This window comes from Mobula birostris, chromosome 1, assembly GCF_030028105.1.
Source record: "Mobula birostris isolate sMobBir1 chromosome 1, sMobBir1.hap1, whole genome shotgun sequence".
Taxonomy (NCBI): domain Eukaryota; kingdom Metazoa; phylum Chordata; class Chondrichthyes; order Myliobatiformes; family Myliobatidae; genus Mobula; species Mobula birostris.
Window position 1 is genome coordinate 250,560,339 of NC_092370.1, and position 26,611 is coordinate 250,586,949.

Genomic DNA, 26,611 nt, shown 5'->3' on the forward strand with positions numbered 1-26,611 from the left:
AAATAATTGTTACTCTGGATTCGATGCAGCACAAAAACAAACACAAGGAACACAATAATTTTAAAAAACCATAAATATTCATACATTAGATAGCTTATATAAATAGGTTGATTTGATTGCATGACACTATGCACAGTCGGTGACAGACAAGAAATGATAAAGTCTTCGTGGTTGTGGGTGTGGAGGGGTGGGTTAGTGGGTGGAGGTGTTGATCAGCCTTACTGCTTGGGGAAAGGAACTGTTTTTGAGTCTGGTGGTCCTGGCATGGATGCTACGTAGCCTTCTCCCCGACGGGGGTGGGACAAACAGTCCATGAGCAGGGTGGGTGGGACCCTTCATGATGCTACTGGCCCTATCTATATATATGTCCTTGATGGCAAGTAGGCTGCTGCCGCTCTTCCGATGGTTAAATATACCTCTCATTGCGCTCCAGTTGGCTGGTGTACCAACATATTTCACTTTTCATGGTTGATCACGCACTTGTACAAAAATAGAACAGCTTTTTACCCCCTCTCTAACCTTACACAGAGGACAGAGTGAAGAGACAGCGGGCAAGGCAGCACTACCTCGTCAACTCGGGAAAAGGCTCCCAACCGCTGTTGCGCTGCGGGAACGAAGAGACAAGTGGTTGTGACTGCGCCGCGACCCTGACAGCCGGTAATGTCACCATTCGAACCGGGTTAAAATCTCTGCAAACTTTACGCAGCGCCTACCGCGTTCGTTTGATACGGTAATGTGGAATTGTAACGATAACGAAAAAAAAAACAAGATTTTGGTTTTAACCATAGGCACTGAAATAATAATAATAACTTATTTATAAAGTATTTTCAGACAGACGATGTAGTTCAAAGTGTCTTACAATGGGATGAATTGCAAACATGAAAATGAGAAAAAAAAAGAAAATAAAAGACAAAAAGATGTCAGTTAAAAACAAGGTTAAATAAACAGGTTCTGGCTGACGTTTAAAAGTGTTAACTGAGCCTACAACCCTCGTAGTTGAATTCCACAGTTTAAGAGCGCAGTTCAAAAAAGCTGATCTGCCAATTTTCTTTTGAAGGAGATTGTTTAAATTTAAGAGACCAGCAGGAGAAGACTTGAGAGCTCAAGCAGGATTATAAAGCGAAAGTGATTCTGAGATGTACTCCAGACCCAGACTATTGCGAGTTTTTAAAACAAGAAAAATAACTTTAAAATCAATTCTGAAAGATACAGGAAGCCAATACAGAGTAGTTAGGACGGGGGACTCATGCCCCCTCATGCTGGTTTTGGTTAAAGGGCTTAGAGAAAAGATAATGCACGCAGGTTTTCTCGCGAATTTTTGGTGATTTGCGGTTTAAAATGAAGGATAATCTCTGAAACGAGCGGGGAAAGTTTGTCTGTCTCGGCAAAGTCATTTCCAGGAGTCGCAGCGCGCTGGATGTGTTGCGGTGTTTACATGGTGGTGTCACAGGGGGTTAGAGTCAGACTGCACAGCTGTAGGCTTCCGTCAGCTTCTGTTTTCAGAATCCTTCTGGAAAGCCAAACCGGTCACGGGATAGCCCGGTGGGAGATGATCACATATTCCACCTAAAATATACAGTACATCGAAACATTTTGTTTTGGTTTAATGGAGACTTCGGAGTTCAACCAGAAACACCGGTATGTTAAACGGCCAGTGAACTTTTTCCTGTAAACTCTCCGTGGTCACCATGTTCTCGTGTTTCAGGAGACATTTCACTGTAAACTCTCCGCGGCGAGACAATGTTTTCACTTCGTCAGTTTTGTTTACCCGCGATCCTGTTGCGTGAGGCAGGAACCATTTACATCTCGAAACTTGAGGCAAGATTACATGTTCAGCCCTGGCAAATGACCCACGGAGATGCACTATTTTCATCTGGGGAAGAGTTGTATGTTAAGTTTTCTGGTACTATGTTTCATTGGGTTAGTTCTCCCCTATCTCACAGCGCTGCAATATTTGTAATCTTCCAGACTCCCTGCACCTTGCCTGTCTCTAATAGAGATACAGGAGTTCCTAGGCTGATTGGAAGAACGGGCAAAGACGTGACAGATGGAATAGACTGTCGCAAAATGTCTGGTCATGCAGTTTGGTAGAAGGTATGAAGGCACAGACTATTTTCTAAACAGGGAGAAATAATACAAAAAATAGGAGGTGCTGAAGGACTTGAGAGTCCTTGTGCAGTATTCTCTGCAGGTTAACTTGCAGGTTGATTCGGTGGTAAGGAAGGCAAATGCAATAATAGTATTCATTTTGAGAGGACTAGAAGACAAGACCATAGGCCAGAAGATACAGGAGCAGAATTGGGCCATTTCAGAGGCTCAATTGTTCCACTTATATCAGAGAATGTATGCAACATAAACCTGAAATTCTTAGCCTCTGAAGAAAGACCCCAGTGAATGAATTACATCGAGTCTGCTCCACCACTTCATCATGGCTGATCCAATCTTCCTCTCAGCCCCAATCTCCTGCCTTTTCCCCAAATCTCTTCATGCCTTGACAAATCAAGAGTCTGTCAACCTCTGCCTTAAATATACATGAAGACTTGGCCTCCACAGCTGCCTGTGGCAAAGAATTCCACAGATTCACCATTCTCTGGCTAAAGAGATTCCTCTTCATTTACGTTCTAAAACGATGCCCCTCTATTCTGAGGCCATGTCCTCAGGTCATAGTTTCTCCCACCACAGGGAACATCCTCTCCGCATCCGCTCTATTGAGGCCATTCAACATGCAATAGGTTTTAATTAGGTCACCCCTCATTCTTCTGAATTTCAATGAGTAAAGACCCAGATCCATCAAATGTTCCTCATTTGACAAGCCTTTCAACCCCAGGTTCATTCTTGTGAACTTCCAATGCACCCTCTTCAATGTCAGCAAATACTTTTTAGATAAGGGGCCCGGAACTGCTCCTCCAGGTGAGGCCTCACCAGTGCCTTATAAAGCCTCATCATTACATCCTTGCTTTTATACTGTCCCCCACCGTCCCCAATTACTACCCCTCCAGCATCATTTTCCAGCAGCTCGATATCTATTCTCATCTTGTTTTTACACTTTGCAATTCAGAAGAAACCTTTGGATTCCTTTTTAATATTATTGGCTAGCTTACTTTTGTATTCCATCTTTTCCTTCTTTATGATCTTTTTGATTGCATTCTTTTGGCTTTTAAAAGCTTTCCAATTTTCTAACTTCCCACTAATATTTGCTCTATTATATGCCCTTTCTTTGGCTTTTATGTTGGCTTTGACTTCCCTTGTCAGCCACACATGTCATCCTGCCTTTAGAATACTTCTTCCTTTTTGGGGTGTATATATCCTGCACCTTCTGAATTGTTCCCAGAAATTCCAGCCATCGCTGCTCTGTTATCCCTGCCAGTGTTCTTTTCCAAGCAATTCTGGCAGCTACTTTCTCATACCTCTGTAATTCCCTTCTCTCCACTGTAACACTGATAAATCTGACTTTAGTTTCTCCTTCTCAAACTGCAGGGTGAATTCTATCACATTATGATCACCTTCCCTAAGGTTTCCTCTGCCTTAAGCTCTCTAATCAATTCCAATTCATTGGACAACACCGAATCCAGATTAGCCGATCCCTTAGTGGGCTCCACCATGAACTGCTCTAAAAAGCCATCTCGTACACATTCTAGAAATTCCTCCTCTTGGGATGCAGCACCAACCTGATTTTCCCAATCTACCTGCACATTGAAATTCGTCATGACTATTCTAACACTGCTCTTTTACATGCATTTTCTATCTTCCATTGTAATTTGTAGGCCACATTTTTACCACTGTTTGTGGGTCTGTATACAACTAACTCCCATGAGGGTCTTATAACCTTTGCAGGTGCTTAACTCTACCCACAATGATTCAACATCTTCTGATCTTGTGTCTCTTCTTTCTAATGATTTGATTTCATTTTTTACCTCGCATGTTAAGTTCCCAGCTATAATCTCTCAGCCATGATTCAGTGATGCCTACTTCATCATACATGTCAATCTGTAACTGTGTTACAAGTTCACCTTACTCCATATACTTCATGCATTCAAACATAGCACTTTCAGTCCTGTGGTCACCCTTTTCAATTTTGTCCTCCTTTTTCATTGCAACTCCTCCTGTTGACTGCAATTTTCCTTATCAAAAGCCTCTTCTTGCTAGCTGTCTCACTCAACACTGCCTTTGTTTGTGAACCAACTACCTCATTCTCAGTACTATCACTCCAGTTCCCATACCCCTGTCAAATGAGTCTAAACCCTCCCTGCTCTAACAAAGCTGCCTGCAAGGATATCGGCCCTTCTTGGGTTCAGATGTAACCCACCCCTCTTGTATAGATCGTACCAACCCGGAAGAGATCCCAGTGATCCATAAATTTGAATCCCCGCTCCCTGCACCAGTTCATCAGCCACTCACCACCTGCCTGATAATATTATTCTTACCCTCACTGGTGTGTGGCACAGGCAGCAATCCAAAGAGTTCTACCTTAGCGGTCCTGTTTTACAGCTTTCTGCTGAGCTCCCTAAGACTTTTCTTCAGGACCTCCTCACCTTTGCTAACTATGTTATTGGTGTCCATGTGTGCAAAGACTTCTGGCTGCTCACCCTCCTCCTGTAGAATGCCATGGACCCGATCCGAGACATCCCCGACCCTGGCACCTGGACTGATATTGGAGAGGGTCCAGAGGAGGTTTGCGAGAATGATTCCAGTAATGAAAGGGTTAACTTATGAAGTGTGTTTAATGGCTTTGGGCCTGAAATCATTGGAGTTTAGAAGAATGAGTGGTGATTGCATCAAAACCCATCAAGTATTTAAAGGCCTTGGTAGAGAGGATGTGGAGAGGATATTTTCTATAGCGGAGAAGTCTAGGACCAGCGGGCACAATCTCAGAATAGAGAGATGTCCTTTTAGAACAGAGATGAGGATGAATTTCTTTAGCCAGAGTGTGGTGAATCTGTGGAATTCATTGCCAGAGTTGTCATTGGGTATGTTTAAAACAGGTCTCCTAAGTTCTTGATTAGTCAGGGCATCAAAGGTTACAGGGAAAAGGCAGGAGAATAAAAGGGATAAAAAGTTAGCCATGGTGGATTCGTGGATCAGACTCGTTGGGCCGACTGGCCATTTCTGCTCCCATGTCTTATGGTCGTATGTTTATTTATAGTTGCAAAATGCTTAGCAATCAGTTGTGGACAATTGCCAAATAGCGAAGTGAAAGATGATGCTGAAGATTTCGTCATCAACCAGTAGGAGAAAACAAAACTACTTCCATTCTTGTTGTTGATCTTCTTATTAAGGAGTATTCTGGAGTTCTGAGAATTAATTCAAGCAGCAACCAGTCTTCAGCTCTTATTGTAAATGGCAAGCAGTGAATTAAAGTAACAGCCTAAGAGATATGGTTTACAAAATGGTGACTATGGATCATTTGCATATCCAGCAGCCAAACATTAAGACAATGGGGTTGTGTTAATTGGCCTGCATCAATCCAGGCAACCATCATTAAGGACTTCAATCACCCAGGACACTCTCTCTTCTCATTTCTACAATCAGGGATGAGGTACAGGAGACTGAAGACACATACTCAACATTTCAGCCACAGCTTCTTCCCCTCTGCCATCAGATTTCTGAATGGACAATCGACAATGAACCCATGAACACTACCTCTCTATTTTTTTGCTCTCTTTTGAACTACTTACTTAATTTAATGTTATATGTATATATTTCTTTTAGTAAATTATAGTTTTTAATATTATGTATTGCAATGAACTACTGCCATAAAACAACAAATTTCATGATATTTGCACCCTCCCTCATCCACCCCCTGGATCAGGGTCACATGAAGTCATGGGAGCAGGTGAGTAACAGTGGATGGTCATATGAGCAGCTGGTGTATATTACAAGTTCTGGCTAAGTCACCACTGATACTGGGCAGACTATCTCTGAGGAGTATTGATAATAGCTGGGGTCACCTGTCTTGCAAAGACAGTGCCCAGAAGGAGGCAACAGGGATGCACTTCTGTTGAAAAATTTGCCATAGGAAGACCATGATCGCCTATGCCATATGTCATGGCACATAATAAATGAACGATCATATCATCCTGTCTTTATATTCTATGTGCTAGCTAATGAAGGCATGTATCCCATGTGCCTTGTTAACCATCTATTTATAGTATGTCAGGCAATGCAGAGAAGGCTTGATCCAAATGTAGAGCAATGGAGATGATTTTGTGGTAATTGATAACTTTAATCATAAACAGCAAAAATTACAAGCCATAAGGGGCCCCAAAACAAGAGAGAACAGACACTAAAAATAACAAGCTAATAGGTAACTGAAGGCTAGGAACAACTGGTTGAGGCTGGATGGTTCGATGGGTAAACAGGGATTGTGGCTGAGATCTAGGTTGAAATAGGGTACAGGTGATGAGTCAGGAACAAAGTGTCAGGCAACTCCTGTTAGCTGGGTGGAATCTGGGAGGTGCCTGCCTGTGCAGGCCTGACATAATCTTCTGGAATCTTTGGACATGTATACCAAACTTTCTCTGTTTCTCACTATTCCCTGGAGGTCAATAATTCATCGTGTGTGTCCTAGCCTTATTAGCTCTCACAAGGTGCATCATTTCACACATTTGACCCATTGAGTCTGCTCTGCCATTCAGTCTTGGCTGATCCTTTTCTCCCCTCCTCAACCCCACTCCCCAGCTTTCTCCCTGTAGCCATGGCCAATCAAGAACCTATCAAGCACACCCAATTACCTGGCCTCCACAGCTGCCTGTGGTAATAAATTCCATAAATTGGAGGAATTTAAGGTGGGGGCTTATATGGGAAGCAGGGTTTGAGGGTCGGCACAACATTGTGGGCCAAAGGGCCTGTACTGTGCTGTACTATTCTATGTTCTATGTTCTATGTTCTAAATTCACCACCCTCTGGCTAAAGACAGATGGTCACCCCTCTACCCTGAGGCTGTGCCCTCTTGTCCTAGACTCTCCCACCATGGGAAACATCCTTTCCACATCTACACTGTCTAGGCCTTTCAACATTCAAACAGTTTCAATGAGATCCCCCCTCATTCTTCTCAGTTCCAGTGAGTACAAACCCAGAGCCATCAAATGTTCCTCATATGATAAATATTTCATTCCTGAAAATATCCTTGTGAACTCATCTGGACCCTCTCCACTGCCAGCACATCTTTTCTTAGATGAGGAGCACAGTACTCAAAGTGAGGCCTCACCTGTGCCTTATAAATCCTCAGTATCACATCCCTGCTCTTGTATTCTAGACCTCTTGAAATGAATGCAAACATTGCAATTGCCTTCCTCACCACCGACTCAACCTGCAAGTTAAGAATGTAAGAACATAAGAAATAGGAGCAGGAATAGGCCATCCAGCCCATCGAGCCTGCCCCGCCATTCAATAAGATCATGGCTGATCTGTCCGTAAACTCAGCTCCATCTACCTGCCTTTTCCCCATAACCCTTAGTTCCCTTACTATGTAAAAATCTATCTAACTGTTTCTTAAATATATTTAGTGAAGAAGCCTCAACTGCTTCCCTGGGCAGAGAATTCCACAGATTCACCACTCTCTGGGAAAAACAGTTTCTCCTCATCCCCATCCTAAATCTTCTACCCTGAATCTTGAGACAATGTCCCCTAGTTCTAGTCTCACCTACCAATGGAAACAACTTTCTTACTTCTATCTTATCTACACCTTTCAAAATTTTGTGTGTTTCTATAAGATCTCCTCTCATTCTTCTGAACTCCAGAGAGTATAGTCCCAGGTGACTCTCCTCATTGGTTAACCCTTCCATCTCTGGAATCAACCTGGTGAACTCTGCCCTGCCTCCAAAGCCAGTATATCCTTCCTCAAGTATGGAGACCAGAACTGCACACAGTACTCCAGGTGCGGCCTCACCAGTACCCTGTACAGTTGCAGCATGATCTCCCTGCTCTTGAATTCAATCCCTCTAGCAATGAAGGCCAACATTCCATTTGCCTTCTTAATAAGCTGTTGCACCTGCAAGCCAACTTTTTGCGATTCATGAACAAGCACTCCCAAGTTCCTCTGCACAACAGCATGCTGCAATCTTTCACCATTAAATAATAATCTGCTCTTCTATTACTCCTTCCAAAGTGGATGATCTCACATTTACCAACATTGTATTCCATCTGCCAGACCTTGGCCCACTCACTTAACCTATCTATATCCCTCTGTAGACTCTCAACATCCCCTGTAAAAGCAACACACATAAAATTTGCTGGTGAACGCAGCAGGCCAGGCAGCATCTCTAGGAAGAGGTGCAGTTGATGTTTCAGGCCTGACGAAGGGTCTCGGCCTGAAACATCGACTGCACCTCTTCCTAGAGATGCTGCCTGGCCTGCTGTGTTCACCAGCAACTTTTATGTGTGTTGCTTGAATTTCCAGCATCTGCAGAATTCCTGTTGTATCCCCTGTACAATTTGCTTTTCCACTCAGTGTAATGTCATCAGCAAATTTTGGTACACTACACTCAGCCCCCTCTTCCAAATCATCAATGTAAATGGTAAACAGCTGCGGGCCCAGCACCGACCCCTGCGGCACCCCACTCACCACTGACTGCCAACCGGAGAAACACCCGTTTATACCAACTCTCTGCCTTCTGTTGGTTAACCAATCCACTATCCTTGGCAATACACCTCCTCCGACTCCATGCATCCGTATCTTATGTATAAGTCTCTTGTGCGGCACCTTATCGAATGCATTCTGGAAATCCAAGTATATGACATCCACCTGTTCCCCTCTATCCACTGCACTCATTATGTCTTCAAAGAACAGGACCTGCCCTTTCTGAATCCATGCTGCATCTGTCTAATGGAACCACTCCTTTCTAAATGTTTCAATATTTCTTCCTTAATAGCAGCTTTGAGCATTTTCCCGACTACAGATGTTAAACTAACTGGCCTATAGTTGCCCATCTTTTGCCTACATCCTTTTTTAAAAAGTGGCATGACATTTGCTGTCTTCCAATCTGCCGGGACCTGCCCAGAGTCCGGAGAGTTTTGATAAATGATTACCAATGTGTCTACTATAACCTTTGCCAATTCCTTCAGCACCCTGGGGTGCATCCCATCAGGACCAGGGGACTTATGTACCCTCAGGCCCTGCTCATCACTATCTCTTTAGTGACAGTGATTTTATCAAGATCCTCACGTCCCATTTCGTCCATAACATCCTTCTTTGGCATATTAGATGTGTCCTCCATCGTGAAGACCGACACAAAATAGTCGTTCAATGCCTCAGCCATTTCCTTATCATCCAATATCAATTTCCCCTTCTTGTTTTCCAAGGGACTTACGTTGACTTTAACCACCCTCTTCTGCTTTATATATTTATAAAAACTTTTGCTATCTGTTTTTATATTTTGTGCTAATTTACTTTCATACTCTATCTTTCCTTTCCTTATTTCCTGTTTAGTTGTTCTCTGTTGCTTTTTGAAGTTTTTCCAATCCTCCAGTCTCCAACTACTCTTTGCGACTTTGTACACATGAGCTTTTAATTTGATACTATCTTTTATTTCCTTAATTATCCAAGGCTGGCTCTCCCCACGCTTAATGTCCTTACTTTTGACTGGAATGTACTTTTGTATATACTTTCAGGGTGTTCTGCATAAGGACTCCCAAGTCGCTTTGCATCTCAGATTTAGGATTTTCTCCCTGATTAGAAAATAGTTTGCACATTTTTCTCTACTACCAAAGTGCATGACCATACATTTTCCAACATTGTATTTCATTTGCCACTTTCTTGCCCATTCTCCTAATCTGTCCAAGTCCTTCTGCATCTTATCTGTTTCCTCAACACTACCTGCTCCTCCACCAGTCTTTGTATCATCTACAAACTTGGTAACAAAACCATCTATTCCATCATCTATACGGCATAAAAAGAAGTGTTCCCAACACTGACCCCTGTGGAACACCATTAGTCACTGGCAGCCAACTGGAAAAGGATGATTTTATTCCCACTTGCTGCCTCCTACCAATCAGCCAATGCTCCAACCATGCCAGTAACTTTCCTGTAATACCATGGGCTCTTAACTTGGTAAGCAGTCTCATGTGTTGCACCTTGTCGAAGGCCTTCTGAAAGTCCAAATATACAACATCCACTACATCCCCTTTATCTATCTTACTTGTAATCTCCTCAAAGAATTTCAACAGGTTTATCAGGCAGGATTTTCCCTGAAGGAAACCAAGCTGAATTTGTACTATCTTGTCCTGTGTCACCAAGTACTCCATCACCTCATCCTTAACAATTGACTCTAACATCTTCCCAACCACTGAGGTCAGGCTAACTGGTCGATAGTTTCTTTTCTGCTGTCTTCCTCCTTTCTTAAAGAGTGGAGTGACATTTGCAATTTTCCAGTCCTCTGGCACCATATCAGAGTCCAAAGATTTTGGAAAGATCATTTCCAGTGCCACCACTATCTCTAATGCTATCTCTTTCAGAACCCTAAGATGCAGTTCATCTGGTCTGGGTGACTTATGTACCTTTAGGTCTTTCAGCTTTTGAGCACCTTCTCCCTTGTAATAGTAACTTCACCTACTTCTCTACCTTCACACACTACAACATCTGACACACTACTAGTGTCTTCCACTGTGAAGACTGATACAAAATACTCATTTAGTTCATCAGCCATCTCCTTGTCCCCATCATTATTTCTTCTGCCTCATTTTCTAGCGGTCCTATATCCACACTCATTTCACTTTTATTTTTTACATACTGGAAAAAACTTTTACAGTGTATAAAGTGATGAGAGGCATTGATCATGTGGATAGTCAGAGGCTTTTTCCCAGGGCTGAAATGGCTGCCACAAGAGGGCACAGGTTTAAGGTGCTTGGGAGTAGGTACAGAGGAGATGTCAGGGGTAAGTTTTTTACACAGAGTGTGGTGAGTGCGTGGAATAGGCTGCCAGTAATGGTGGAGGTGGATACGATAGGGTCTTTTAAGAGACTTTTGGATAGGTACATGGAGCTTAGAAAAATAGAGGGCTATGGGTAAACCTAGTAATTTCTAAGGTAGGGACATGTTTGACACAACTTTGTGGGCTGAAGGGCCTGTATTATGCTGTAGGTTTTCTATGCTTTCTATCTACTTTGATATTATTTGCTATTTCATATTTCATCTTTTCCCTTCTAATGATTTTAGTTGCTCTCTGTAGGTTTTTAAAAACTTCCCAATCCTCAATCTTCCCACTAATTTTTCTTTTGCTTTTACAATAGGTTTGTCTTCCCTTGTCACCATGGTTGTACTATTTTACCATTTGAATATTTCTTCATTTTTGGAATATATGTGTTCTGCACCTTCCTCATTTTTCACAGAAACGCACACCATTGCTGCTCTGCTGACATCCCTGCCAGCATCTCCTTCCAATTTACTTTGGCCAACTTCTCTCTCATACCACTGTAATTTCCTTTATTCCACTGAAATAATGCCACATCAGACTTTACTTTCCCTCTATCAAATTTCATGTTGAAATTAATTGTATTGTGATCAGAAGATGTTGGTGAGGCTTAATTTGGAGAATTGTGTACAGTTCTGGTCACCCATCTACAGGAAAGATGTAAACAAGGTTGAAAGAGTACAGAGAAAATTTACAAAGATGTTGCCAGGTCTGGAGGACCTGAGTTACAAGGAAAGATTGAATAGGTTACGACTTGGAATGTAGAAGATTGAGAGAAAATTTGTTCAAGGTATAAAACATTAAGAGGGATATAGATAGGGTAAATGCAAGTAGGCTTTTTCCACTGAAGTTGTTTGGGACAACAAGTAGAGGTTATGGGTTAAGGGCGAGAGTTAGAAAGGCTATAGGGAACATAAGGGGAAACTTCTTCAGTCAGCGGGTGCTGAGAGTGTGGAACGAGCTGCCAGTGTAAGTGGTGCATGCAAGCACGAATTCAGCATACAAGAGAGGTTTGGATGGCTGGGGTTTGGAGGGCTATGGTTCAGGTGCATGTCAATGGGAGTAAACAGATCAAATGGTTCGGCAGGACTAGAAGGGCCAAATGGTCTGATTCAGTGCTGTTCACATCTATGACTCATTCCTTTTACACTTGTGTACGGGAAATGATGTTAAACAATATTGAATCTTTAAGTTGTTGCTCTATTACTTTGAATCTGAATAGATACTATAATGATGATTGCTGGGGGAAATAAAAGCAAGCGATGTTTACTGTGAATATTCTCTTCACCAACAACCACATGCATTAATACTATGCTTTTGAAATAGCAAATAGTCACGACGTAATTGAAAGTGACGTTATCAAGACTTGATAAAACTTGTATAAAATCCAAACTGTTTGAAGATGTACTAAAGGAGATCAACATCTTAGTCCAAGATCCGGTTCAGGATCCGAATCAGAATCAGGGTTAATATCACTGGCATATGGTTTGGAATTTATTGTTTTGTGGCATCAGTACAATATCATCATATATCATCATCATCATTATGTGCCCTGTCGTATGACATCATCATTATGTGCCGTGTCGTATGACGTGGGCGATCATAGTCTCCATGATCATGTTTGGTCTTAACAAATTTTTCTACAGAGGTGGCTTGTTTTTGCCATCTTCTGGGCAGTGTCTTTGAAAGATGGGTAACCTCAGCCATTGTCAATACTCTTCAGAGATTGTCTGCCTGGTGGTTGCATATCCAGGACTTGTGATATGCACCAGCTGCTCCCATGGCTTCACGTGACCCTGATCGGGGGCTAAGCAGGTGCTACACCCTGCCCAGGGGTGATCTCCAGGCTAGCAGAGGGAAGGAGCGCCTTGCACCTCCTCTGCTATCTCCACCCTGCTTCCGGATACATTACAATACATAATAATAAAACAAAACTATAAATTACTGTAAGAAATCATATATACAAAATTAAATTAAATAAATAGTTCAAAAAGAGAGCAAAGAAAGATAGACAATAGTGAGGAGGTGCACATCGCTTCATTACTTACTTACTTCCCGTTACGCCGCTGGTGTTTAGGGCAGCAATGAAGTCCTCCCTCTCTGTCTGTCCTTGGCCACTCAGATGTAGAAGAATTCTTCTGTGCTGTTTCTGCAATGGCTTTATATGACCAGAGGGTAGTTAGCTCTGAGCTGAGCCCCTAAACCTGGAGGACCAGTGGACCACTCCTGGTCTGTCATCTACCCTATGACCTGGCATGGGTGACCTTACCAAGAATCAAAGCATAAAGCCCTGACTCCAGCCAACACAGCTCTCCGGGTCATTGAGACATGCAAGCCTCCAAACCACGACAAGGATGTGGTCCTTTTGGAGTACACGGGTTCATTGTCCTTCCAGAAATCTGATGGCTGAGGGGAAGGAGCTGTTCCTGAAACATTGAGTGTTTGCCTTCAAGCTCTTGTACCTCCTCCTCAATGGTAGCAATGAGAAGAGGACACGTCCGAGGTGATGTTGGTCTTTGACGATGGATGCAGCCTTTTTGAGGCATCACCTTTTGAAGATGGGGGGCACGGTAGTGTAGTGGTTAGCACAAAGCTTCAAAGTACAGGAAAAACTGGTTCAATTCACACCGCTGCCTGTAAGGAATTTGTATCTTCTCCCCATGGGTTTGCTCCTGGTGCTCCAGTTTCCTCCCACAGTCCACAGCATGTATCGGTTGTTTGGTTAATTGTTAATTGTCCCATGTTTAGACAGGGATTAAATCAGGGGGATGCTGGCAATGCAGCTCAAAGGACTGGAAGGCCTATTCTGAATGGAATCTCAGTAAATAATAACTGAATAAATAAACAAATGAAAGGCGTTTTCAGTGCTGGGGAGAATAGTGCCCATGGTGGTGCTGGTTGAGTTGATCACTTTCTGCAGCTCTTTCTGATCCTGTGCAGTGGCCCCTCCGCACCAGACAGTGATGCAATCAGTTAGAATGCTCTCCACGGTACATCTGTGGATTTTCTGTTACATCTAGTGTGAAATTTCCAAACCTCTGGAATTTGGCACATGCTTCCGAAGAGTGGAATCATTAAGGCTGGGTTATTTAAGAGTAGGAGTGCAGTTACATCATTAGTATGTAGAGCCTGAGGAGAATACAGTGAAAGGAAGGACTGAGACCATGGAGGGATGTGAAAACAAGGACATAATGTTGTCGTATCTTGCTCTTTAAACTTGTGTTACCACAAGTGTTTCTCAATGTGCATTACTTGCTGCTCTGTGATTCTTTGCCACTGTCCAGCGACCTGCCAGGCATGCACCATGCTCTGTAAACAGAGGTGATGTTGACTCTGGTTTTGGGGTGTCCAGGAGGGAGATCTGAAAACTCAGAGACTGCAGCGAGTTGGATGATCTGATACAGAACAACAGAGGCTGAGTTGCGAGGCCCCACTGCATCCAATTTAGGGACAGTCATAGTGGCTAGTCTTCAAAAGTACTTGATCGCCTGTATGATTCCTGGAAGGGGTTAACGTATGAGCAGCTTTTGATGGCTCTGGGTCTGTACTTGCTGGAGTTCAGAAGAATGAAGGGGTAACTTACTGAAACCTAAGGAGTATTGAAAGGCCTAGATAGAGTGGATGTGGAGAGGATGTTTCCTACAGAGGGAGAGACTAGGACCAAAGGGCACAGCCTTAGAATAGAGAGAAGTCCATTTGGAACAGAGCTGATGAATTTTTTTACCAGAGGGTGGTGAATCTGTGGAATTCATTGCCATAGACGGCTGTGGAGGCCAAGTCATTGGGTATATTTAAAGTGGATGTGGATGGGTCTGATTAGTCACGATGTCAAAGGTTACGGGGGAAGGCAGGAGAATGGAATTGAGAGGGATAATGAATCAGCCATGATGTAATGGTCAGAAGGCCTAAACTTGCTCCTAAGTCATATGGTTTTATGTAAAGCTGTATGAGACAGCTCTAAAAGCAACGTTAAAAAGCACCACAGAATGGCACTCTCTGCATTGTGCCACACCCCCCACCTCCCCGCCCTTCGCTTCTCATCAATTTTCTGCATGCCTTTCAGCACCATCTCCACGAAGATGTCACAGTGTGGGAGCAACAGTGGCAAAATGTTATAACATGTTTGCATTCTCCAATTGGTCATGCCAGGCTGATATAAGACGTCCTGTTCAGTATGTGGTGGAAACTTTCTCCAAATCAACACATGTATAGACCAGACAGATTAGATTAGATTATGTTTAAAACACAGGAACAGGCCCTTCAGCCCACAATGTTGTGCCGATCTAGTGGCCAACTAAACTAATCCCCTCTGCCTACACAGTGTCCATCTCCCTCACATTCTTGTGTCTATCTAAACGTCTCTTAAATGTCCCTAATGTGTCTGCCTCTACCCCCACGCCAGGCAGCTCATTCCAGGCACCCACCACTCTCTGTGCAAAAATCTTGACCTTCACATCTCCTTTGAAATTACCCCTCAAGAATTTAGTTGTCCAGAACCTCCCAGATTTTTTTAAACAGAATTGGACACAAATGGCAAGGAATGTGGCAAATTTTTAAAGAAAACTTGGCAAGGCACAAGTGTTTTAACAATCTTTGGGTACTCCTTCTCCTACAGCCGCTACCACTGTGGGAGGATGGCGACACGGGTCACAGGCAGCCGTGATTCGGGCCACACCTTCGGCCAGGAGGAATACAGTCTGTACAGCAGCCTGAGTGAGGACGAGCTCATTCAGATGGCAGTGGAGCAAAGCCTCTCTGTCACTTCTTCCTCCTCTGCCCAGCCTCCCGGTTCGACAGTGCCGACTCACCCCAGGGCCCTAGCCCGAGCCCAAGCTCAGGGCAATCATCCAGCTGTCCGGGCTTTGGGACCCCAGCCATGCCCCAAGAACAGGTGAGCACACGCGTGTTTGAACGGACAGCGAGCCACAGAGTCAAAATCAGGTTATGTATCGCTGACATACGTGCTTTATGTGCCTTGTGCTGTGTGTGACTGTTGGTGATAATGCTTTGCACCCTGAACCCAGAGGAACACGGTTTCATTTAGCTACAGTCATGGGTACTAAACTCCAACTTGAACTTGTCATGAAATTAGTTGTTTTGTGGCAGCCGTGCACTGCCATACATTATTTTAAAATTATAAATTACAATAAGAAATATAAATAAGAATTAAATTAACTAAGTAGTAAAAAGAGAGCAAAAGTAGAGAAAAAAGTAGAGTTTATGATTCATTGTCCATTCAGAAATCTGATGGCGGAGGGAAAGAAGCTGTTCCTGAAGCATTGAGTTTGGATCTTCAGGGTCCTGTACCTCCTCCTTGGTGGTAGTAACGAGAAGAGGCCCTGTCCTGGGTGATAGGGGTCGTTAGTGATGGGTGCTGCCTTTCTGAGGCATCGCCTTTTAAAGATGTGCAAGTCTCATACACATGCATATGAGCTTGCACCCACACACATACACACACGTGGTCTACAGACTGAGCTAGACAGGAAAAGACAGAGAGCTGGGGGGGTGAGGAGGGAGGGAGAAAGAGGGGAGAGGGGGAGGGGGAGAGGGGAGAGGGGAGAGGGGGAGAGAGGGGGAGAGATGGGGAGAGGGGGCAGAGAGGGGGAGAGATGGGGAGAGGGGGCAGAGAGGGGGAGAGATGGGGAGAGAGGGGGAGAGAGGGGAGAGGGGGAGAGAGAGGAGAGGGGGAGAGATGGGGAGAGAGCGGGAGAGGGGGAGAGAGGGGGAGAGGGGGGAGAGATGGGGAGAGAGGGGGAGAGAGGGGGAGAGGGGAGAGGGGGAAGAGGGGGAGAGAGGGGAGAGAGGGGAGAGAGGGGAGAGAGGGGAGAGACGGGGAGAGACGGGGAGAGGGGGAGAGAGAGGGAGAGGGGGAGAGAGGGGAGAGGGGGAGAGAGGGGAGAGACGGGGAGAGGGGGAGAGAGGGGGAGAGAGGGGAAGAGACGGGGAGAGGGGGAGAGAGAGAGGGAGAGATGGGAGAGAGGGGGAGACGGGGCAGAGAGGGGGAGAGATGGGGAGAGAGGGGAGGGGGGGAGAGATGGGGAGAGAGGGGGGAGAGGGGGAAGAGGGGAAGAGAGGGGAGAGGGGAGAGAGGGGAGAGAAGGGAGAGACGGGGAGAGGGGAAGAGATGGGGAGAGGGGAGAGATGGGGAGAGAGGGGAGAGAGGGGGAGAGTGGGGAGAGATGGGAGAGAGGGGGAGAGATGAGGAGAGAGGGGGAGAGATGGGGAGAGGTGGGGAGAGGTGGGAGAGAGGGGGAGAAATGGGGAGAGGGGCAGAGAGGAGGAGAGATGAGACAGGGAGAGAGGGGGAAGAGGGGGAGAGAGGGGAGAGACGGGGAGAGGGGGAGAGAGGGGGAGAGAGGGGAAGAGACGGGGAGAGGGGGAGAGAGAGAGGGAGAGATGGGAGAGAGGGGGGAGACAGGGCAGAGAGGGGGAGAGATGGGGAGAGAGGGGAGAGGGGGGAGAGATGGGGAGAGAGGGGGGAGAGGGGGAAGAGGGGAAGAGAGGGGAGAGGGGAGAGAGGGGAGAGAAGGGAGAGACGGGGAGAGGGGAAGAGATGGGGAGAGGGGAGAGACGGGGAGAGAGGGGGAGAGTGGGGAGAGATGGGAGAGATGGGGAGAGATGGGGAGAGGTGGGGAGAGGTGGGAGAGAGGGGGAGAAATGGGGAGAGGGGCAGAGAGGAGGAGAGATGAGACAGGGAGAGAGGGGAGAGAGGAGGAGAGAGGGGAAGAGACAGGGAGGGGGAGAGAGAGGGGGAGAGACGGGAGAGAGGGGGAGAGGGGGCAGAGAGGGGGAGAGATGGGGAGGGGGAGAGGGGGAGAGGGGGAGAGAGGGGAGAGGGGAGAGGGGAGGGGGGAGAGAGGGGAGAGAAGGGAGAGACGGGGAGAGGGGAAGAGATGGGGAGAGAGGGGGAGAGACGGGGAGAGAGGGGGAGAGAGGGGGAGAGGGGGAGAGGGGGAGAGGGGGAGAGAGGGGAGAGGGGAGAGGGGAGGGGGGAGAGAGGGGAGAGAAGGGAGAGACGGGGAGAGGGGAAGAGATGGGGAGAGAGGGGGAGAGACGGGGAGAGAGGGGGAGAGAGGGGGAGAGGGGGAGAGGGGGAGAGGGGGAGAGAGGGCGAGAGAGGAGGAGAGAGGGGGAGAGAGGGGGAGAGAGGGGGAGAGGGGGAGAGAGGGGGAGAGGGGGAGAGAGGAGAAACAAGCCAGCTGCAGGAGCAGTAGTGGGAAATAAAGAGATCACATATTAAGTCGAGGCCCTTCACCTGCTCCAGAAAAATCAACTGTACGTTTCCCTTCACGCATGCTGCCAGACACGTTAAGTTCCTCTGAAGGCTTTTTCTTCATATCATTATCAGGTTTATTATTATTATTAAATAAATAACCTGCCACCTCACGAACTTTGTGTCTGGCACATCATTCTGCACAGCCTCCACCATCCTCAATGCAACCCACCACCAATCGCATCCTGGCCTCCACCTCACCCTCCGCTTGCCACAGGGATCGATCTCTCAGTGATTCCCTTGTCATTCCCCGCTAATCTCCCTCCTGGTGCTTATCCTTTTGAAGCAACATGTGCAAAGTGCTGGAGGAACTCGGCAGGTCTGGCAGCATCGATGGAGTCGAAGTTTCTGAAGAAGAATTTCAGTTGATTCCTTCCTGTCGGTGCGGAGTTCCTCCGGCGTTTCTGTGTGTTACTTCGGATTTTCAGCATTTACAGAATCTCCTGTGTTTATACTTATCCTTCCAGCTTCTACTACCCGCCCCCCCCGGCCCCGCCTGCGTATTCTGGCTCCTCCCCTTTCTTATGATCAGAGATTAAGGGAGCTAGGGCTTTACTCTTTGGAGAGAAGGAGGATGAGAGGAGACATGATAGAGGTGTACAAGATAATAAGAGGAATAGATAGAGTGGATAGCCAGCGCCTCTTCCCCAGGGCACCACTGCTCAATACAAGAGGACATGGCTTTAAGGTAAGGGGTGGGAAGTTCAAGGGGGATATTAGAGGAAGGTTTTTTACTCAGAGAGTGGTTGGTGCGTGGAATGCACTGCCTGAGTCAGTGGTGGAGGCAGATACACTAGTGAAGTTTAACAGACTACTGGACAGGTATATGGAGAAATTTAAGGTGGGGAGGTTATATGGGAGGCAGGGCTTAAGGGTCAGCACAACATTGTGGGCCGAAGGGCCTGTACTGCGCTGTACTATTCTATGTTCTATGTTCTTATCCTTCCAGTTTGCACTCCCCCCACCCCCGCCGCCTGCGTATTCTGGCTCCTCCCCTTTCTTTCCAGACCTGTAGAAGGGTCCTGGCTAAAAACATCGTCTGTTTATTCATTTGCATAGATGCTGCCTGACCTGCTGAGCTCCTCCAGCATTTTGTGTGTGTTACTCTGGATTTGCAGCATCCGCAGATGCTCCTAAATTCAGGTTTTATGTGACGTGGAAATCGTTGCTTTGGGCAGCCGTACGTACGTTGCTCTAAGCTGCAAAATAAATAGACAGGGCAAAGAGAGGAATAACGGGGCAGTGTTTGGGTCCATTGTCCGTTCGAAAATCTGACGGTGAAGGGGAAGAAGTTGCCGTTGAATCGTGGGAAAATCCTGCTGACCATCTAAGGGACTCGGGTTGAAGTTCGAGTTTATAGTTATCTGGCTGTGTAAATGTATACAAGCAAACAAAACAACATTCGTCCGCACCACGGCCCAGGGTGCGTGTTTGTCCATGTAGTGAGGCCCCCTCGGGCCTGTGCGGGGCGCCGGAGAGCGTTGGTCTCCGAGGTTTTATAGAGCACCCGAATAGGTTAATTGTTGTAAGCTGAGGAATTCTGCAGATGCTGGAAATTCAAGCAACACACATCAAAATTGTTTCATGCGAGTCCTTAATCGTTTAGAGGTCCTTGTGTTTATCTCGAGCGACTCGCACTTAATGCGATCTCCTGGCGCTTTCTGTTTAAGTTTACTTAGATAGGCTCTGGAATTCCGAGTTACTTGTGGATGTCCGATTAGCGCTAATCGTAGGGGTCCCGGTTTTGAGAATGCTACTTCCCGCGGGGTCGCTGGGCTGAGTTTGGAATTATTGTGAATAACCTCTCGCCGCCGTCTGTGTTTCCTCTCTGCTGTTGGGTTCTGATATTGTCAGCGCACTCCGTGACAATATATCACATACATGAAACAAAATATGACCACAGCACATCAATAAAATATAATTCAAAACGCATGGTGCGCAGCAGAGATAAACAGCAAACAGTTCGCTGTCATAGTGATGAAACCTCGGTGGTGGCAGGTCTCAGAGCCCGAGGGAAGAAGCTGTTACCCAGTCTGGCAGTCCTAGTCCTGACGTTCCGGTGCGTCCTGACTGATAGTAGTGGGTCAAAGAGATTGCGGGATGTGGTAGGGATCCTCAACAGCGCTTCGGGTAAATGTCACAAAACCCCAGTGCTCCTCTCGGCGGTTTTTGCTATCCTCTGTAGTATCTTGTGGCGCGGTAACTTGCAGCTTCTGTACCACACAGTGATACCGCCAGATAGGAATGGCCCGATGATGCTCCTGTAGAAAGCTGTTAAAATGGAGACGGGAGCCTTGCGCGCCTCAGTCTCCTCAGAAACTGTAGACACCACTGTGCCTTCCTGACTAATGAGGAGGTGTCACGGGTCCGGGCTGCTGGTGGTGGTGGCATCCGAGAGTCTCGCGAGACCATGGACCTGCGCCTGGAAAGCCTAGTGTCCTCTCCAGGGTGTAGGCCTGGTCAAGGTTGTATGCTAGACCGGCAGTTGCCCATCAGCAAGTCTCCCCTCTCCACGACACCGATGTTGTCCAAGCGAAGGGCAAGGGCCTATACGGCTTGGCACCAGCGTCGTCGCAGCAGTTGCCAGAATGAGGTTGAAGGCAACGTCGGACTGTCTTAGGGACTCCAGCTCTGGATTTGCCCTCAGGGTTTACTCCCGAAGCCTTTCTCACGAGTGGGTATGGCCGCAAGGCAGCGGAGGTGTGAAATCAGAGTTTTCCCTCTCTTAGATGGACTGCCTTCCCAGGCTGACGAGCTCCATCTACCCGAAGCACTGGTTTTAAGGCACCAGGACCCACCTTCACCCCTTCTCCTGTCAGTAGAGACAGTTCCGCCGGGCTTAGAGGCTAAGCCACACGAGAAGGCCTGGAGATGGACTTGGTTGTCAGAGGCTATTTGAGGCGCATGCCGGTGGGAGCTTGTCCCCACTACCACTCCCCGGCTTGAAAACGTTACGATCCGGGTCCAGGTTAGATAGTCTGTTCTGTCCCATCTGAACTGGAAGCAGGTGTTTGAATGGAATGCCTGCTCTCCCCTCCCTGATTACAATCACCCTCCTTGCGTCCCACGGGTCGACCGTGGATACTGCGTCCTAGATGCCCAGCGAAGTTCCTACCCAAGCCAGGACAGTAGGATATGGAGAGCAAGCTGTTGCCGGCGCAGCAGGCTCCCCCCACCCCCCGAGCTCTCTCCACGCAGCGGATGAATCGGTAGAAAAGGTGAAAACCGTTACAGTTTGACACCAGCAGCGTCGCCGGAGACGCCAGTCATCGTCCACTCAACCTAGGACTGCCTTACGGACTCCAACTCTGAATTTTCCCTTTCGGCTTAAAGGCACCAATAACCCACCTTTGCCCGTTCTCCTGTTAGTAGAAACGGTTCCGCCGGGCACTAGGCCAGGAGCTGGACTTGGTTGTCAGAGGCTAATGGAGTTGCCGACATTGGGAGCATTTAATAGGTAGTGGGAGCTCATCCCCATTACCATCACAGCTATAACTGCCTTAAGCCACCGTGCATCGTACTTGAGTCCCCCTCCCCCGTCCACCTTCTGCCTCCACCAGGATATACGATTATCCTCGTTTGTCACCGTCACCCCGTGTTGCCCCGAAAGCCGGGACCTGCTGTGGATTTTCACTGCGCGCCCACGTTCAACAGATTTTTTATTGTTGCTCTGCCCTTTATTTTTTGGCTTTGGGATCACGGATTTGTCTCGGGAAACTAACGAGGGGCGGAGTATTATAGCAGTTTAAAGATGCCCCTATAAATCAACTCCACTTGGAAGTGACAGGGATCGTTTGTAAGATTGTCTGCTCCTGCCCTGAGCGATGTTCTGCCCCGAAGTGTCCACTTTCCGTCTGACACAACTCTCAGTCTATTGTCTTATATGGTCAAACAGTCCCTTGGCGTCTCGAAGCCAAAAATAAACACGTGCGAGCGCAGAGTGGAGCCCGGCTGTTCACATTGACACAAAAAAAAAGACTGCGGGGTACAACAAGATGACGGGATTCTCTTATCCCCAATACTTTCAGCTTTTTTATTCTCGACCCTCTCTCAGGTCGCCGGTGACCGGCGCTGCTCCCTCAGCGAACCCTCCGAGGTCAGCCTTCTCCAGAAGATACGACGGCAGACCGTTCCCCGTCTCCAAACCGGCAGCGTAAGTGTGTGGCGTTGTTCCTGCGCGGGAGAGATTAATCATAATAACAACGAGCCTGCTTGGCGATGCCGGGATCTCGCATTCTGCCAGCTCGCGCTGAGAAAAATAAAAACACAGTGATAATAATTAAGCAATTAATTCAAATAGTAGAACTATTTTCTAACGTTGTAAACATGAATTTTGGATTAGATAAGTGCAGAATATTAAGCATAAAGAAAAGGGAAATAGAGCTGGGAGAATGTAAAGCGGAGCAGCGGGGTACAGTACAACCGCTGGATGAATATGGAACGTATATCAACAGGCAAAGAAAACAGATCATAGTGTGATATGGGGAAAACTTTCAGCAGAACTTACCTCAAGGCTTAAGAAAATCTGCGGAGCAGAGCTCAGTAGTAAAAATATAACAAAGGCAATAAACACTTTTACTGTTGCTTTAGGCATAATATCTTAGTCAGAAACCAATCTGGAAAATTTACAAGGAAAAATAAGAACTGAAATGACAAAGTTGAGAAAACACTATGTCCACTCGAACGTGCTGAGATTGACACTACCCTGGGGCAGAACAGGTGTAGGAAATTTACACAACTGTCAGATAATATTTCTGAGGATATATTTTCATCAAGGAAAACAGGATTCAGTGCTCCATATGAGCATATGCAATTCTGATAAGAAGTACAGGCCTCAAAACTTAAATGAAAGCACAACCCAGGAAAATGAAGAAATTATCGCCATTGAAGAAAGAGTTAACCAATGGAGCAGCATGACCCTATGGAAGGCATCCCCACGAGCTGAGCAGACTAGATGTCGACAAGGAAGTGTCAAGCGCCTGGCTTAGAGAACAGTTCTTTCTAGAAGCAGAAACAATCCAACACATTACAGCAATTTAACTCAATTTGATTACTAACACAAGTGCAATCAAGTGGCAAACATCATTCATTAAAATCTTTCTTTAAGATAGAAACCCATAAAAGACACCATAACTGATTACAAATACAGGCCTGATTCAGTTTTAGAATCAGATTCCTACAAACTATATTATGACTGATCCATTATTACAGATAGGATAATCCATAATAACTGTCCGGATAAAATATTGCAAGATAAACAAGCAAAAGCAATACAACCATTCCAAGCACATGTAACATACAGAAATCACTAAAGGGGAAAACACCAGAAAGACATGGAATTAGAAAAGGAAATTGCAGGACTATGGAACATGATCAAGGTATGCATTCTCCCAACAGTAATAGCTACAACTGGTGTCATCCCAAAGTCACTACACAATAGCATTAAACAATTAGGCCTACAGAACAATTTTTATGTAAATTTCCAGAAAGCCACAATACTAAACATCACTAGAATAGTCCGAAAGTTCCTAGCAATTGAGAAATGAGTGTGCTTGGCTATGCCTGTGCCTCAGGTTTTACCAGCTTGAGGTGAGAAAAAATAAATACTACTAATAACTTTACTTATAGAGCACTTTCCATACAGAGAATGTAGTTCAAAAGTGTTTTACAATGGGATAAAGTGCAAACATGCCACAGATGACTGCGGAGGCCAGGTCATTGGGTATATTTAAAGCAGGTTCCTGTTTAATCAGGGTGTCAAAGGGGTTACAGGGAGAAGGCAGGAGAATGGGGTTGAGAGGGATAATAAATCAGCCATGATACAATGGCAGAGTAGGTGCGATGGGCTGAATGGCCTAATTCTGCCTCTATGTCTAATGGTCTTACTTCATCTGGCCATGTTTGATTCCAGGGAGCCTGATCCTGTTGCCATAGCAATTAGTAAAGGGGACGAAGAAGCTCTGAAGAGAATGATACAAGCAGGGAAGAGCCTTTGCACACCAAATCCAGATGGTTGGATCCCTCTACATGAAGCCGTCTTTTACAACAAACCAGGATGCGTGAAATTGCTGCTGTCAGGTTAGTAAGTGACTGGGTGGCTTCAGGAATGACTGGCTTGATGTTTTAATTTCATGACATACAGCCTGACGGGGAAGGAACATGGCAAAGGAATTGAAAGCCATATGGTTTGGGAGAGAGTCCAGAGGAGGTTCACGAGAATGATCCCGGAATGAAATGGTTAACATATAAGGAGTGTTTAATGGTCCTAGGCCTGTACTCGCAGGAGATTAGAACAACCATAAGTACTTTACTGATCCCAAAGGAAATTACAATGTCACAGTCGTATTACAAGTGCACAGATATAAATATTAGAAGTAGAAAGAGTTAAAGATAAGTTATAACAAACAGTCTAACAGGAGGGGGTCATCACTTCCCCAACTATAGGTTGACTCATTATAGAGCCTAATGGCCGAGGGTAAGAATGACCTCATAGAGCGCTCTTTGGAGCAGCACAGTTGTATTCAGGCTGATTTATACTTGTGCGTCAAATCGATGCCGTAGGTACAGCGTAGGTACGAACCCTACGCAGTGCCTACGCGGATCCCTACGCCGTAGCCTGACGTGCACCTCTCCCAAAATGTAACTACGCGTCACGGCAACGCAGACCGCAACAACTGTGATTGGTCCGTTTGGTCGCATCGCATTTCCTCCTACGCTGCAATAGCTTCCCATTGGGCAACTGAAGGGCAGGGAAGGAACTCTGGCTGCAATGTTTTCCATAAAGCTTTACAGACCTCCGAAATTCTGGAGGACGCATTTCGCTTTTACGAAAAAGATGCTTGCTTTAAACTTGTTTACTCCAAGAAAGACTACCATGACCATGAAGCCTTGCACGGGCAGGTATGTGCGCATGTGTGATGTGCACATGCATGTACGTGCCTAAATTGCAGAGCGACGCAGACACACCAACGCACAAGTACAAATGCTCACAACAGCGTAGCCCACTTGCGTAGGCTACGGCGTAAGTTGGTACGTACAAGTATAAATCAGCCTTTAGTCTATTACTAAAAGTGCTCCTCTGTTTAGCCAAGGTGACCTGCAGAGAGTGAGAAATATTGTCCAGAATTGCCAGGATTTTCCATAGGGTCCTTCGTTCTACCACAGCTTCCAGTGTGTCCAGTTTGACTACTATAACCGAGCTAGCCTTTCTAATCAGTTTACTGAACCTGTTGGCATCACCCGTGTTGATGTCATTATCCCAGCACACCACTGAAGACAAAATTGTACTGGTGACAGCAGACTTGTGGTCGAGGGGGAATCTCTGAAATCTATCAAGTATTGAAATGCCTAAATACAGTGGATATGGAGAGGCTGTTTCTTATGGTGGGGGCATCTAGGACCAGGAAGCACAACCTCAGAACAATGGGATGTCCATTTAGAACAGAGATGAGGAGGAATTTCTTTATTCAGAGGTGATGAATCTGTGGAATTCATTGCCACAAAGTGGTGTGGGGGCTAAGTCATTGGATACATTTAAAGTATTTTTGATTAGTCAGGCATTAAAAGTTATGGGGAGAAGATGAGAGAATGGGGTTGAGAGGAATAATAAATCAACCACGATGACAGAGGAGACATGATGGGCTGAATGACCTAATTCTGCTTGAATGTCTTGTGGTCTTAACCTACTAACCGGTACGTTTCTGAACTTTGAGAGAAAACTTGGGCACCCAGAGGTCATGGGGAGATGTACAAATTCCTTACAGATTGGTCTGGAATTGAACTCACACTCCGACGCCCCGAGTTGTAATAGAGTTGTTCTAGTCGCTTGGCCAAAGAGCTTTTAAAATGAAGAATAACATGTGCATTGCAACCTTGGAAATAGTCCAGGTACTAAGGAAGACTGTGTTGTAAACATGTAATAGATAATACACAACCAGATTAAGGGTACACAACAGTATCAGTGTAACATACACAGAATAAACAGTCTGCAGGGTTGAAACCAGAGAGTGGAAGTAGTGAGAGAGAGTCTCATAGAACTCACATCAGAGAGAACAGGAAAACCTCATCAGAGCCAGCATACCTCGAAGAGACCCCCAATGGAGCATACAGCGGCGACATGAGGGACTGCTGATGCTGATTCTAGCATCTGCGATCTCTTCTCTCTCCACTGAGCGTATATACAGTAAGGGCACTGAGCTGGAGTTCCTTGTGGGCAGGAGAATGAGGTCCGATGACCTCCTGGGTGTGTGAATTGGTGGGACTGGAGTTTGAGGCCTAGTGGTTAGTGATCGGTGGACCTGGGTCGATGCAGAGGATCGAGGTCTGAGGGTTGATTGGAAAGCTGGTGTTACGATACGTGGATTTTGACCAAAGAAAAAAAAATGGCTTAGCACTTTTGTACAAGGGTGCTTCCAAGGTGTGTCAAAAATCA

At 46.0% G+C, this 26,611-nt stretch overlaps 1 protein-coding gene across 4 annotated transcripts in view; it reads left to right on the top strand.

The window, feature by feature from the left end:
* The first annotated feature begins 420 nt into the window (after positions 1 to 420).
* asb2a.1 (ankyrin repeat and SOCS box containing 2a, tandem duplicate 1) overlaps positions 421 to 26,611 on the top strand; it is a 76,620-nt gene continuing 50,429 nt past the window's right edge. The window contains exons 1-4 of one of the 4 annotated variants that reach the window (XM_072274645.1): positions 421 to 657; positions 15,523 to 15,798; positions 22,235 to 22,333; positions 24,092 to 24,258. In XM_072274645.1, coding sequence (XP_072130746.1) covers positions 15,542 to 15,798; positions 22,235 to 22,333; positions 24,092 to 24,258 — 523 coding nt within the window. In that variant the 5' untranslated portion in view covers positions 421 to 657; positions 15,523 to 15,541. The remainder of the gene's footprint in view (positions 658 to 15,522; positions 15,799 to 22,234; positions 22,334 to 24,091; positions 24,259 to 26,611) is intronic. The other 3 variants (XM_072274653.1, XM_072274639.1, XM_072274631.1) reach the window with 3 other exon arrangements.